The sequence below is a fragment of the Phoxinus phoxinus genome, assembly GCF_949152265.1.
Source record: "Phoxinus phoxinus genome assembly, chromosome: 20".
Classification (NCBI taxonomy): domain Eukaryota; kingdom Metazoa; phylum Chordata; class Actinopteri; order Cypriniformes; family Leuciscidae; genus Phoxinus; species Phoxinus phoxinus.
This window is the reverse complement of record NC_136895.1, coordinates 14,445,555-14,459,046: the sequence shown is the minus strand read 5'-3', so window position 1 is coordinate 14,459,046 and position 13,492 is coordinate 14,445,555. Positions and strand designations below refer to the sequence as shown.

The 13,492-nt window shown below is 39.0% G+C and overlaps 1 protein-coding gene and 1 pseudogene across 4 annotated transcripts in view; one reads left to right on the top strand and one right to left on the bottom strand.

Annotated features, from left to right (window-relative positions):
* The window catches only part of gna11a (guanine nucleotide binding protein (G protein), alpha 11a (Gq class)), a 40,041-nt gene extending 31,610 nt beyond the window's left edge, over window positions 1-8,431 (bottom strand). The window contains exons 1-3 of one of the 3 annotated variants that reach the window (XM_079592790.1): window positions 8,381-8,431; window positions 6,309-6,450; window positions 2,305-2,497 (exon numbers count right to left, since the gene is read on the bottom strand). In XM_079592790.1, the coding sequence (XP_079448916.1) occupies window positions 2,305-2,440 (136 nt within the window). In that variant the 5' untranslated portion in view covers window positions 2,441-2,497; window positions 6,309-6,450; window positions 8,381-8,431. Of the gene's footprint in view, window positions 1-2,304; window positions 3,288-6,308; window positions 6,451-8,380 lie in introns of those variants that run through there. The other 2 variants (XM_079592788.1, XM_079592789.1) reach the window with 2 other exon arrangements.
* On the top strand, window positions 7,921-13,139 carry LOC306988753 (guanine nucleotide-binding protein subunit alpha-14-like; annotated as a pseudogene). The gene is made up of 7 exons (XR_013800723.1): window positions 7,921-7,968; window positions 10,238-10,392; window positions 10,603-10,729; window positions 11,242-11,309; window positions 11,395-11,525; window positions 12,672-12,825; window positions 12,943-13,139. The product of XR_013800723.1 is annotated as a guanine nucleotide-binding protein subunit alpha-14-like (transcript).
* Window positions 13,140-13,492: the final 353 nt, after the last annotated feature.

Sequence of the window (13,492 nt, the reverse complement as noted above, 5' to 3'; positions counted from 1 at the left end):
TGGGGGGGGGGAAATCCAAGCGCTGGAGAACTTCTGAGGAACACACCACAATGAAAACTATTTTTATAAACCTCAAAAAGAAACTCACCCCTGGTTTCACAGACTAAAATGCAGTTTTAACTGAAAGCAACTCACTGAGATATCTTAAAATGTGTCAGTGCCATTGTTTTGTCTCAAGATGCACATCAGTAATGTTTTTTTTTCTAAGGCACATTTATAAAAGCTACTTAAATGTCCAAATTTAACCAAGGCCTAATCCTGGCTTGATCTAAACCATGTCTGTGAAACCAGGCCTGAGCATACAAGTAAAACTGAAATCTGTTGATCTGCGAGAACATGAGACCCTAAAACACAGAGAGATGACAACTTCCTGTCAGCTTTCAGACAGAGCAGTCGAGACAGAAGCAGAAGGTTAACAGCGTTCGTTGGTCACGCAAGGCCCTCTTCCTCCACCGAGGCGTATCTTATTGCTGTCTTTCCTCTGAGAGTCTCGGCACAAAGGCTGGTTGTGTTGCACGCAGCAGGGCCCAAGCTTTCTAAGGACATGGATTCTATGAAGCACTTTTACGGGTCAGCCCACACTACACACTACCCGTGACCATGTCTGTTCATCTACGCAATTTGAGGATTCCTTTCTGACCAGATCAGCCATTTTTAACAGAAACCTGCCGCACGGCTGCCAGCTTTTGCCATTTTTGGAAACCGGATCGGCTTGTAAAACCACAATCTGGTCACAATAGGTCTCATTCTCCACATTGGCGCTACGTATTCTCGTTGTGGCTCATCCGATCGGGTTAAAGATACGCAATCAGAAAAGATAAAATCTGGACTCTCTTTGACTTCAGCAGAAATTAACTGCGATGCAAACACCGTCCTAAATAGATTTTGCAACCCGAGTTTCAAATTAAGCCTCTGATCTAATTATTTTCATAGTTACTGCATCTCTCCGTTCTGAGAATAATGTAAGGACGCGTGTTGTTGAAACGCTCTGCAGTACTGAAATATTCAGATACAATCTCTTAGGCTTAAATTGCTGACAATTTAGCTTTGCTTACAGCCACAAATGACCTAATGGCTCTGACACCAAAACGAAAGCAAAGAGCAGCCTAATGGTCAGATCACGAGATGAATGTAAACTGACACTCATGCAACTCTAAAACACTTACTAATGCTCATTGCTAATAACTTAACATCTAGACTTTTAGTGACAGTTTAACGGATGAAAACAAAGCTGCAATTGTTGGCGTGCTTTCTTACATTACATTTCTATTATAATTTGGGAACAATTGAAATATTTGATTCTTTGAGGATTCATGTTTGATCCTTGGGAATTTTTAAACCCCATATATATATATATATATATATATATATATATATATATATATATATATATATATATATATAAATAATGTAACCATGAAAAAATACATTCCCTGTGTATTTGGAATATACAATATTTCCCCCTAATATAACCAAGCAAAAATGTAAAAACACGCTCACTACACATTAGAATATTTTCCCTAATATAACTAAATACATTCACTATATTGAATACATTTTTAAATATTTTTATCCCATGCAGCCAAGCAAAAGCTGGGGAAAAAATTATAATAATTCAATAGAATATTCCATTAAGTTCCTTCATATTTCCAGCTTTCCATGACTGAGATTTTTTCCTTTTAGGATTTTTGACAAGATATTGCGGAATATCGCAAAAACACAATGACTATAACACATGAATGCTAGTTCATAAACGCTATGTAAAGTAAAAATATGAATGACAAACCTAATTTAAATATATAGGTTATATATAGAAAATATTTATCCCCATTGTAACCAAGCAAAAATGTAAAAACACTATTTTCCCCATGTAATAAAGCAAAAACATTCACTATACATTTTTTTATATTTTTCACCATGTACTCAAGCAAAAATGGAAGAAGAAAAAAAAAAATCACTACAGAATATGCCATGAAAGTCCCTGATATTTCTCTGACCGTGGGAACGCCAGATCCTATTAGAACTAGGTCTAATTAAGATAAACATTCCATCAGCATTCTCTGTAGGATTTTTGACAAGCACATTTCGTTGAACAATCCTAAAAGCACAATGCGACGTGCATGCATTATATAAAGCGAAATCATATGTAGAGGAATGACATAAGCAGTGAGAGTAACACGTTTGCCTTTGATTTGGACTTAAACCGCATGTCAGCATCACTATGCATTAGAATTAGACCCACAAAGCAATATGCGTTTATGTGTTAGCCATCAGCAGCTGTCAGAGATTCAGAGATGCACTTACCCAGTAAGAGCAGTTTGAGCTCTCGCCTCGCATCTCGCTTGTCTCTCCGGAGCTGCTTGTCGATCTCGGCGTTGATTCTTTTGGACTCCTTCGCCTCTTCACTCATGCAACAGGCCATCATGGACTCCAGAGTCATCACCACAGCGTTTGGAGATCCCAACCCTGATCTGACACACTTCTACGGTCCGCTTCCCTTTGCAACCGTGTCGAAAGAGGAACAGGATGGATTTGGGGGAATGTTGTTTAAAAATGCAGCATGCGATCCAGGATGCCTTATGACGGTACACGTAAATCGATGAAGCAAAATAGAGCACCACAACCTCAGCCTGCTCATACAAACGGGTCTATGAAACAAGGCCAAAGACTGGATGAGATTGGAGGCCAGATGTGAATCCAAAGATCTCCCCACTATCAGACAAACCCAAGCCCTGTTTTTAATAATCTGTGATGACTACCAACTAGAGTCCCGGAGGGACAAACTAGCCTGCCACGACATCCGTGCTGTCCTTTGCTGTCTCGCTAAGCTAACCGCCCCAGTGCCCAGAATCACCGCAACACTGTCCATCAGCTACCCGGATCTCTGGCTAACACACGGCGACAGGTGGCAGAAGACAGCCATATGCGCTTTTAAAGACGCTGTGTGAACATACAACACTGACTACAGTGCAAACATTTGATTTTGAGCATACAAAACCCGATAAGTTAATTAGCTAAGCGCACTAACTAGCTTAATTGGGTGGGCTAACCTGCTAGCTAGCCGGAATCTTTATTTACACTCCGCGCGCTGATTTCTCCGCTCATTTCTTTGCATCCGATTGGGGTTGATGAATATTTAAAGACGAGAAATGGACGAAAAAATGACACAGGTGTGAGCTCCTAAAAAATCGACGGAGTGAAAAAATTTCCAGATGATCGCACCGTCCAGTCCGGTGTGAGTCGCACACAAACCTGGAGCTGCGACAGCTGGAAAATGGAGCGTGAGTGACAGGGAGCGGAGCCCATCAGAGATAGAGACGCGCGAGGGGGCGGGGTCCGGAATGAGGCAAGGTTGGTGGAGGAACGACTGTGGAGCTCGCGGGGCGTGTCTCGCCACAAACCCTGCTATTCGACTGAATGGACAACGCCCATTCCTAGTTAAACATATCTGGTGAAGTCCTAGCCTCTGTAACACCTCTAATAGTTTCATAAAAATATATAGGCCTTACATATACACGTATTACTCAAACCACTCACAGACTACACATGGTGCTTCTGTTCCGTTTATAGTTGAAGTGACTTGACTTGAGAGGTGTCATCATTGTCAAACTGTAATAAGAGAGAATCAACGTCCAGATTTGCAGATGATTCCTAGCTCTATATCGACACCATGTGGAAACTGCTTGGAAGAAAAGAGTAGGAAATTGTATAATTGGGGCATTGTTAAAATTGTGTCCACCCCTGACTATGGAACGTTTTTATTTAATGAACAAGGTCCAGACAGTTTGTTCTCACTTCCACTTTTAATAAACTACATGTATATAACTATTAAAATGATATGTATTATAGTTGGAACTATTTAAAAGCTGCTACTGATCCTGTATTTGCATGTAACCTCTTTTAGCACTAGTCAAGTCACCTTCATTTATATAGTGCTTTTAACAATATAGATTGTTTCAAAGCAGTTTTACAGTGACTGTTTTGGCTTTACAGCAGCTCTGGAATAAAGTTATTGTCCAGCTAAAGTTAGTTTTGATTGATTCACAATGTAACGATCATTGGTTATTAACTTAGCTAACACGGCATGCGCGTTTGAATATATATGTGAGGAGGCGTGTAGTGTTTCTTTACAAATTGACCTCAACAAATTACTTGTCTGGCCTTAAAAATGTATAATATAGAATTTTTCAGGACTGCATTGTCGTCGTGTCCTTCGTCAGATCTGGATACGCCCTAAAGAGAACTCTAGCTGCTGCGTTTTGGACCAGCTGTAGTTTGTTTATTAAGCATGCAGGGCAACCACCCATAAGAGCATTACAATAATCTAGCCTTGATCTCATGAACGCATGAACTAATTGTTCCACATTTGTCATTGAGAGCACATGGCGTAATTTAGATATATTTTTAAGATGGAAGAATGCGGATTTACAGATACTAGAAATGTGACTTTCCAATGAAAGACTGGTATCAAAGAGCACACCCAGGTTACTAACCGACAATGAAGAATTGACAGAGCAGCCATCCAGTGTTAGACAGCATTCTTTATTACGTGAGAAAGTTTTTTGTTCAATAATTACAATATCTGGTTTTTGTATCTACTTTTTAAGTAGTAGGAAATTACTAGGCTAGTCATCCAGTTTTTTATATCAGCTGCATGCCATTAATTTAGTAAATTGATAAGTTTCGTCATGGCGTGAAGAAATATAGAGCTGAGTATCAGCATAACAGTGAAAACTAATGCCATGCTTCCTAATGATATCTCCCAAGGGTAGCATGTACAGAGTGAACAGAAACGGTCCTAGCACCGAGCCTTGTGGTACTCCATACTGAACTTGTGATCGACAAGACATCTCTTCATTTACTGCTACAAACTGATAACGGTCAGATAAGTATGATTTCAACCATGCTAAAGCAATGCAAAACATCCGCTGCCGTCCCATATTACGAGTTGTCATTATGGGGTATTGTTTGTAGAATTTTGAGGAAAATAATTAATTTAATCCGTTTTGGAATAAGGCTGTAAATGTGGAAAAAATGTGGAAAAAGTGAAGCACTGTGAATATTTTCCGGATGCAATGTGTACCGCTCTGTGAACTGCAGTTTGCCAGGCGTTATGTTTGCTCTAGGCTTGGGGTGGTCATAATGTAATGGCTCATCTGTGTATGCCTTTATGTGTTGTGTTACAAAAATGTTGTTCGTGCTTAGCAAAGATTAGCAAAGGTTTTAAAGTCCCCCTGTAGTCAATACAAAAAATCTGTCATGCCTTAAAATAACTTGAATATAACTCTACACCATTGCCTCATTTAGTATACTCGGTTCTATGAATATGCAAATAAGCCCCGCCTCCACTCACTCGCACCAGCTCAGAGATCCAGTTGTTTATGATCACACGTTGACGTGATTGGTTACAAGGTAGTTTGTGATGTCAGAAACACCAGCGATTTCAAACCGCCTTTTTGAGACTGTCTTTGGTTCACTGCAGTTTTAAGGGGAAAATATTCAGCAATGGTGTTGACTTGTGACTTTGCACATGCTTTGTCTTAATGCATATTCAAAACACCACATTGACATATAAACAACATTAAAAACTTGATGTTCACCACAGGGGGATTAAAAAAAAAAAACACCATGAATTTGATTCCATGCTTGTCAAAATGCAAGCTTTTTCTTTCTTTTTTTTCAGGGTCAATATGCAAAGATGATAAGACAAAATAAATCTGAACTACAGTAAAATATGCAAAGAGGATGAGACAAAATACATTTTAACTTTTAAAGTAAAGTGTAATTAAATATATAACCTATATAGAGCATATATCTACACTATTTCTAGTTGTATAATATTGGTCAACAAAATAGCAATTAGGCCTATTATAATATAGGGTCAACAAAAAGTGTATGATCGTTATTGCATTGGAAAATATAACAAAATATCAAACCAACTGACATTGATTTTAAAGAAAGACTTTTTAAGCAAAACATTTCACAAAAAAAGTCATGACACCCGCGTGAAGGGGAACTGACAACAAACATCCACTAAAATCACCACTAAAATAATAATAATAATAATTTAATCAGTTCATCAAGAGAAATGGCCCAAAATGGTATTTACTAAAAAACTACTTTTCATGCTCTGACTAAATTTACTTTCACTCTCAGAGAAATAAGTCTTCAAATATTTTTTTCACAAAGATAAATGGAGTCTATTTTGTGTGCTGACTTTATACTTTTTCCACATATGACTTAAAATGAATCAACATGTTTATATGTTTTATTACAATTCAGATAAAAGATTGACAGAATCATCTCACCTAATAAAAGCAACCTGAATTCTCTCTGTTCCCTTTTCTTCTGCTCTGCAAGGATGTGTTTGATTTCCTTATTTATGGCATTGGCGGCCTTTTCCTCTTCAGTCAAGAAACAGGTGTACCATCTACAGCAGCACTGCCCCATCTCCAACAGAAATTGCAAAAACATAAATTAATAATTATTATAGCCATTTAGCTTTAGCCTATTTTGACCATGTAGTTGGGGTGAATTCAGGTTGTTAATTTGGGAGGGACACTTTGCAATGGCCTTTGGCATTTTGGGTTTCTTGGACTAGTGTGCGGGGAGCTGGAAATGGAAAACCCGGAGTGGAGTTTGAGCGGAGTAATTACAAAACGTTTTGAGGTGGTAGAGACATGTTATGTTAGCCTGGGAAAACCCAGACCACTTCCGGCAAATGTAGATTTGCTCTGCAAGTGGGTCTGGCAAAGAGGCCATTGAAACCCATTTCCAATCCGTCGAAATCGCGGCACCAATCAGAAACGTTGGGGCGGGCTTTACACGATGACGACAGAGCAGAGACGGTGACGCAGATTTTGTACATTACAAAGATGGATTCCGCCGTGGAACATCACAACATCACTCGTTCGAATCAGCTATCGCGTCTGTTTCAAGCGATTTAAAAATGGTCATTTTCATTAAAACAAAAACAGAGAATTGCTGAGAGTCTCGAGATGTTTCTCCGTCGCTCTGCATACGTCATGTCATTCATCGCTCTGATTGGTTTTAGATCTATCCGACGTCCGTTGGTGACGCCCCTGTGGAAATGAATTGTCTATGGAGCTTTGCCAGACCCTTACTCAGTTACAACTGAGAGTGGTCTGGGTTTTCCCAGGCTAATGTTATGTCCTATCCAAACCGGTTTTTAGTTTGTGCGTTGCCAGGTGACACATAAAGCCTGTATAACTCGATATCAGGGCTGTAGCCTAATTATCACCATAGTGTGTTGTTCGGATTATTCTTTAGAAAAGGTTGAAAAAGTTTAATTTTAGGGTGGTCTAGTAGTCTAACAGCGCTCGTCAATATTAAAATGACTAGCCTAGATGACGTCAAATCTAAGAAGGCGGGCTTTACCAGAGAATGTCACTCTCAGTAAACTTCCGGCTTCTGAACTGGTTGCAGTTCCACTCTGGTTCCATATGAGGGCGCTCACAGGACGAGTGCAGAAGGAATGGAGCTATACCCCTCAAAATCCACTTTTCTCAGGATATCATTTTGTCTAGTAATTTGATGCAAAGAAATTACACATTGCTTGGTGTTAGATTTTTTAGAGTCACTTATTTGCTTTAAAAAGTCTTTTATAATGTCAATGACGTCATACACACTTTACGGCAATCCTTCTGTCACTTTGGTGCTTTCGCGGCATCGACAACACAGCTGACACAGGTAAATACACGTGCTAGAAGAGTTTTTGCTAGAAGACATTCTGGTCCCGCTTCGGATGCCACGATTTAGCCGTTTTGAATTTAAAATATAATTTACGTGAGCTGAGCATTTTGCAATTTGAAATGTTACGTGACCAAATGCATAAACGGAAATTAAATTATTTAACTAGAACTTTAATCCTTAAACCCTAACTAGAACAAGAAAATATAATTTTGTCCCCCACTTACAACAGATAGGCATATGGCAATATTAACTGAGGTATGGAATATTACACTTAAAAAACGACATTGAGGTAAACGGCACTCTTGTTGTGTGATATAGTTAAAATAATGGAATACATTTTAATTGTTTAATTGTTATAGCCTAGTAAATTAAAGCGATAGGCTAGGCCTACACTCAAAATATATAGGCTATAAGCACTCTTGCTTAAAATAAACCAAACTTTTTAACTTAATGTGTAGCCTAGATCCTAACATCACCACTAATAGTGTAAAAACAGCTTTACAAGTCTGTAATAAAATGTAAATGTAGTCTCTGTCTTAAATGGAAATGTGAAAGTTCTTCTGTGGACAACAAATAAACAGTCATTATATCATATTTAACAACAACAACAAAAGAGGGGAAATTAAAAAAAATGAGGGAAATAGGGGTAACAAAGAGAATCACTCACCTTCATTCATACAACAGGCTTTCCATCTTCCTTGAAACAAACAGTGTCCGTGGCACCTTGAAGGAGTTTTCCTGAACGCAGTTTTCTGTCAATTACGTCACGTTTGTTCACTTCAGATCAACCAGTTGCACTTCCCGAAAGTCTGACTTTAATGCATGATATGCCAGGTATGTTGCAGAGCAGAAGAGAACCAATGAGAAGTCAGTGGAATGCGCCCTGGCATTATTCCTCCCAGCTTTTAAAGTGACTGACACATCTTTTTAACTAAACTTAGCTCTTTCCATAGTGTTTATTATCTGTATGTTGATTTATTAGTTAGCTACTTGCTAGGGGATTTTAATGTACTGTATAAATGTAGCAGAAAAGTCTATTATAAGCTGTGTTACAGGTTCCCATTGGCCCCGTTTCCTGCGGTTTCAGTGATCCGATCACTAGTGGTCGCTATTTCTTATAGCACCGCTGTTTGGGCATGTCACAAAAGTCTGAAACACTTTGTTTACTGAACTGTATATTTTTTCCCCCCTTGAATGAATGAATGAGGCATTTATCACTTTCATATGTACTAGCTACTGTACACCTAAAGTGCTTTACAATCATATCAGGGGATCTCTCCTCCCCTTGGCAATAATATTGGAAATGAAAAGGGTGTTCTTTGTAGTCAGGACTTCAAGGCATCTTGAGCTTGTTTTGCCCACAGTCATAATTTCAGCCATTTAACCAAAAGCCGCAATGACTTCGGGACTATGGAACTGTCAATGCTAAAATGATTACTCTTTTCCAGGTTTTGGCCTACAAAAATTCATCATCCCTGCACCACTCTATTCAAAGGCTCCTTCAAATAGGTCCTTCTCGTGCAATGAAGGATACAACAGTTTGATCCTTCGCGGCCCTGCCTACCCCAGAATTCATTGCGCGCCAGTGACGACAGGAAATTGCCGAATTACACTTTTAAACACAAGTGTTGGGTTTCAACTTACTCAAAAATCGAATGATACAAATGTAAAAATAAAAAATATGTTCAAATGTTAACATATCTTACTAAGGTGACCATGACCTTAATTATATACAATAAGTAAATGGGAATAGGAGCGGGCTTCACTCAGTGATTAAAGTAAACTTTAAGAGTGCTGGCCTGAATAATTGGAATATTTAGAACAGTAGAGAGGCCGCACTATGCATAAATAGTCTTTTTATTTGCACAAACGCGTTTCGGCGCGTGCCTTCTTCAGTGTGCAACAAGATCACAGTGTAACCAATCTTATATGCCCACACCCATTGACACACCCATATTGACATCAACCAATACATTTAAAATAATAAACAGTCCAATGGTGTCACCAATGTTTCAATTAGTCCATTAATGAAAAACAACGGCTGTTATACATTATACATTTCATTATACATATACAGAATGAACATAAGATATACATGCATAGTGTTACATTTACAAGAAACAACTTAGTGACAGATCTTCATTCATCCCATTAGGAATACATGTGTTTAAGCTAAAAATGTACCACGCCTCTCGCTGAAGGAGGCGGTTCTCGCGGTCTCCCCCTCTTGGGGACAGATTAACAAACTCCAAGCCCATAAATTTGAGCATATTAACATCATGTCCCGCAGAGTTAAAATGTCTCGCGACTGATGATTTGTCATAATTTTTTCTGATAGCACATTTGTGCTCAAAAATTCGAGTTTTTAGTTGTCGCTTCGTCACTAAAAACTTGAATTTTTGAGCACAAATGTATTATTTGTACAACAGTAAAAAAAAAAATCTGCATGCTTGCACTAATTTAATAAAGATTGGATGTTGCACTGTAATGTATTTGCAGTCTCATGAGTCTGTGATGTCTGTAGATTTATGCCCAGTGGTTCCAGAATCAGGACATACATCAGATAATGCAGCTGCAGAGAAGTTACGTAGAGGCCATTCGTCACCTATGGGAAGACCAAGGCTTTAAGATCTGCTACAGCCGGCGCAGAGAGTATCAGTTACTAGACTCCACTGAGTAGTAAGTGTGTTCAAGACAATTCCTGTCTTTAATTGACTTCCTGCATGTGTCTTCTCCTTTCCTGATGCTACTAAACGAATATTATGCAAGTTAGTTAAGCAAATAATGCCTTCATAAGCAATTATACGCCACACATGGTTTTCAGTCAAAGTGATATTTGTTATTGCATTATTTTTGGTATTAATAATAATAGCAAATATGTTTTTAAAGCTTTATTAGTGACTTGGACCGCATCACAGCTGTAGACTTTATCCCTACAAATCAAGACATTCTACGTGTCCGATGTCCCACCAACGGCATCACAGAGGAGCGTGTTAGTATGGATGATCACTCTGAGGTACACCAATGACCAGTCAAGCTTATGCTGGCATTTAAAAGGACAGATACTGGGTGACAGATTCACCCAAATACTGTCATTATTTTTTTTACTTTTTTACTAAATCAAATGTTAGAAGAAATCAAGTGAGTCGCTATGTGTTTCGGTGCAGGGCACCAAAATACTCATCCAAATCCTCTATATAAACTGAATCAATAATAAATTATATAAGTGTTCAGCATTCTGCAACAAATATTTTTCAGATTCTTTCCTGTTTTAAAGTAAGCAGGATATATTAAAATTTAGCGCATGATTCGGCGGACATGTATCACGACACTAAGCGGGGCAGTCGGTCTCGGAGCCCTCCCCAGCTCTCCAGCACCCCACAATTTTCCTATGAAAATGACTTTGTTTTCCACACCGGAATTCCTCCAGAACTTATAACATTCTAAAACAATATTCGGAGGCAATAAATATACATTACATACTAGGGCTAAGACCCAGAATCTGCCCCTACCTAAATTTACGGTCAGGAGCCGCTACTGGAAGACGTTATGAAACATGACAGAAAGAAAGGAACAACTTATAGGGACAAATCCAGGTCTGGTATGAATGAACCACAGCAGATCAAATAATAAAGCGGATGAGATGACTGAACTTGATTTCTGGTCTGTCTGTCTTTTCAGGATTATAGATATCAGTGGTCAGAGGGGAGAAAGGCGGAAGTGGATCCATTGCTTTGAGAATGTGACGTCAATCATATTTCTAACCCTCCCTCTGCGAGTACGACCAATTTCTGGAGGAGAATAACAAGATTGTATGTTTTTGTCTCTCTCCTTCCCCAAGGAAAGTCAGTTTACCCGGCCGGCAGCCATATATTTCCATATATCCGGGAATCTATTTCAGCCACACTCACATTTAAATAACATTTCAAATCAGCGACAAAATGTAACGTGAACTGTCCCAAAAATGTTGTTTCTTATGCTCAAATAGCAGGTGCTTCTGTGGTCTCCCAGCGCTTTACATTATGCACAGTTTAGCATTATGTGACTAATTTACAACAAAACAAAACGATGGCTTCATGTAAAAAAAAAAAAGTGTTTGTCTTGCATTATGTTGTGAAATTCATTCGCTTTTAATTATTTTTTTGTGAATTGGAATGTGTGCAAAGGATTGTGGGTGTTTGGAGGATGTGATGGATACACTTGATGCACCCTTCAAAATAGGCCAAATTAAGGATGCAAAACTAGGCCTCAAAGGATCCTTTAAATTGAGACATCCTTTGACGGAGCCTGGCGACGTGGCAGCCGAGATATGCAGCCTAACTAGTACGCAGCTTTCCGACTGAGAAACAGCCAGTGTACATTTCAAGTTGGTCCAGCCAATGTGCATGTGCAGTCCTAGTGTGCGTCTCAGGACACTGGTTATTTCTATGGCCACTGGAGCTTGTAACGGCAGTTGCTCTCTCTCCTATTGACAGTGGCCTTCCGAAATTCTGATCAAATAAAGTTATTAGTCAAATTTCAAGTTGAGTGTATTGCATTGTGTACACTTCACAATTTGGCAAATATAGCTGTCCATTGGGGTAAACTTAAAAATGAACTATAAAATACACAGATGACCAACTACTTCCCACAATGCTGTGTGCTAACCAAACATTAAGACCATAATTCATATGTAATGAGGTGGCAATCCCACTATTTATTAAAAAAAAGTATTCGGCAATCAGCACACTAGTATTCCATTCCAAAAATAGTCACACTCTGAATTCTGAATAACATACTAGCATACTATAGAATACTATAAAGAAAAGAAAAAAACTTCTGGAACCAGCGCTGCTGAAAAAGGGGGCGAGCAATGTTGCACTCTATTACCTGTCATGTCAGTTTGTTCTCGTATGTCTCCTGTCCTTCCTGTGTAATACATCTGTTAATCTGTGTATCCTTCCTTTCTTTGGCTACAGAACCGTATGGAAGAGAGCTTGTCACTGTTCTACACGACCATCCACTCAAGATGGTTTGATCAATCCTCTGTCATCCTGTTCCTGACCAAAATGGACATCTTGGCCGAGAAACTTCAGTTCTCGGATTTACAAACATACTTTCCTGAATTTGAAGGTATTTTGGTGCACATTAAATGAAAAGAAAGGCAGCATTATCTGTGTGATCTATTTTCTTTGTTGTACCTGATTCACTCTTCCTTTACCTTCCTTTGTGGGTCGGCGCCACCTTCAGGCAAACGTCGGGACGTTGAAGATGCCAAGCAGTTCATCAGAGAGTTATATAGACAGAAAGCAGTTAGCAAGGAGAACTCCAAAAGCCTTTACTCTCATTTCATCTGTGCCACGGACACCAATGTCAGCCGGATACTCTTCAGCAGTGTGAAAGATAGTGTCTTGATGCAGTGTTTGACTAAGTATAAAGTGCTATGAACCCAGAAAACACCTTCAGTCTTGATCTCAATGACATTCAATATGCATTCAAAGACACTACTATTTTATAAAGCTAAATCTTTTAACATTATTGATGACAGAGCATGCTTGAAAGAAATGTAATTAAGGTTTAAACTATACTTTTGTTAAAAATTAAATTGAGACATCCTTTGACGGAGCCTGGCGACGTGGCAGCCGAGATATGCAGCCTAACTAGTACGCAGCTTTCCGACTGAGAAACAGCCAGTGTACATTTCAAGTTGGTCCAGCCAATGTGCATGTGCAGTCCTAGTGTGCGTCTCAGGACACTGGTTATTTCTATGGCCACTGGAGCTTGTAACGGCAGTTGCTCT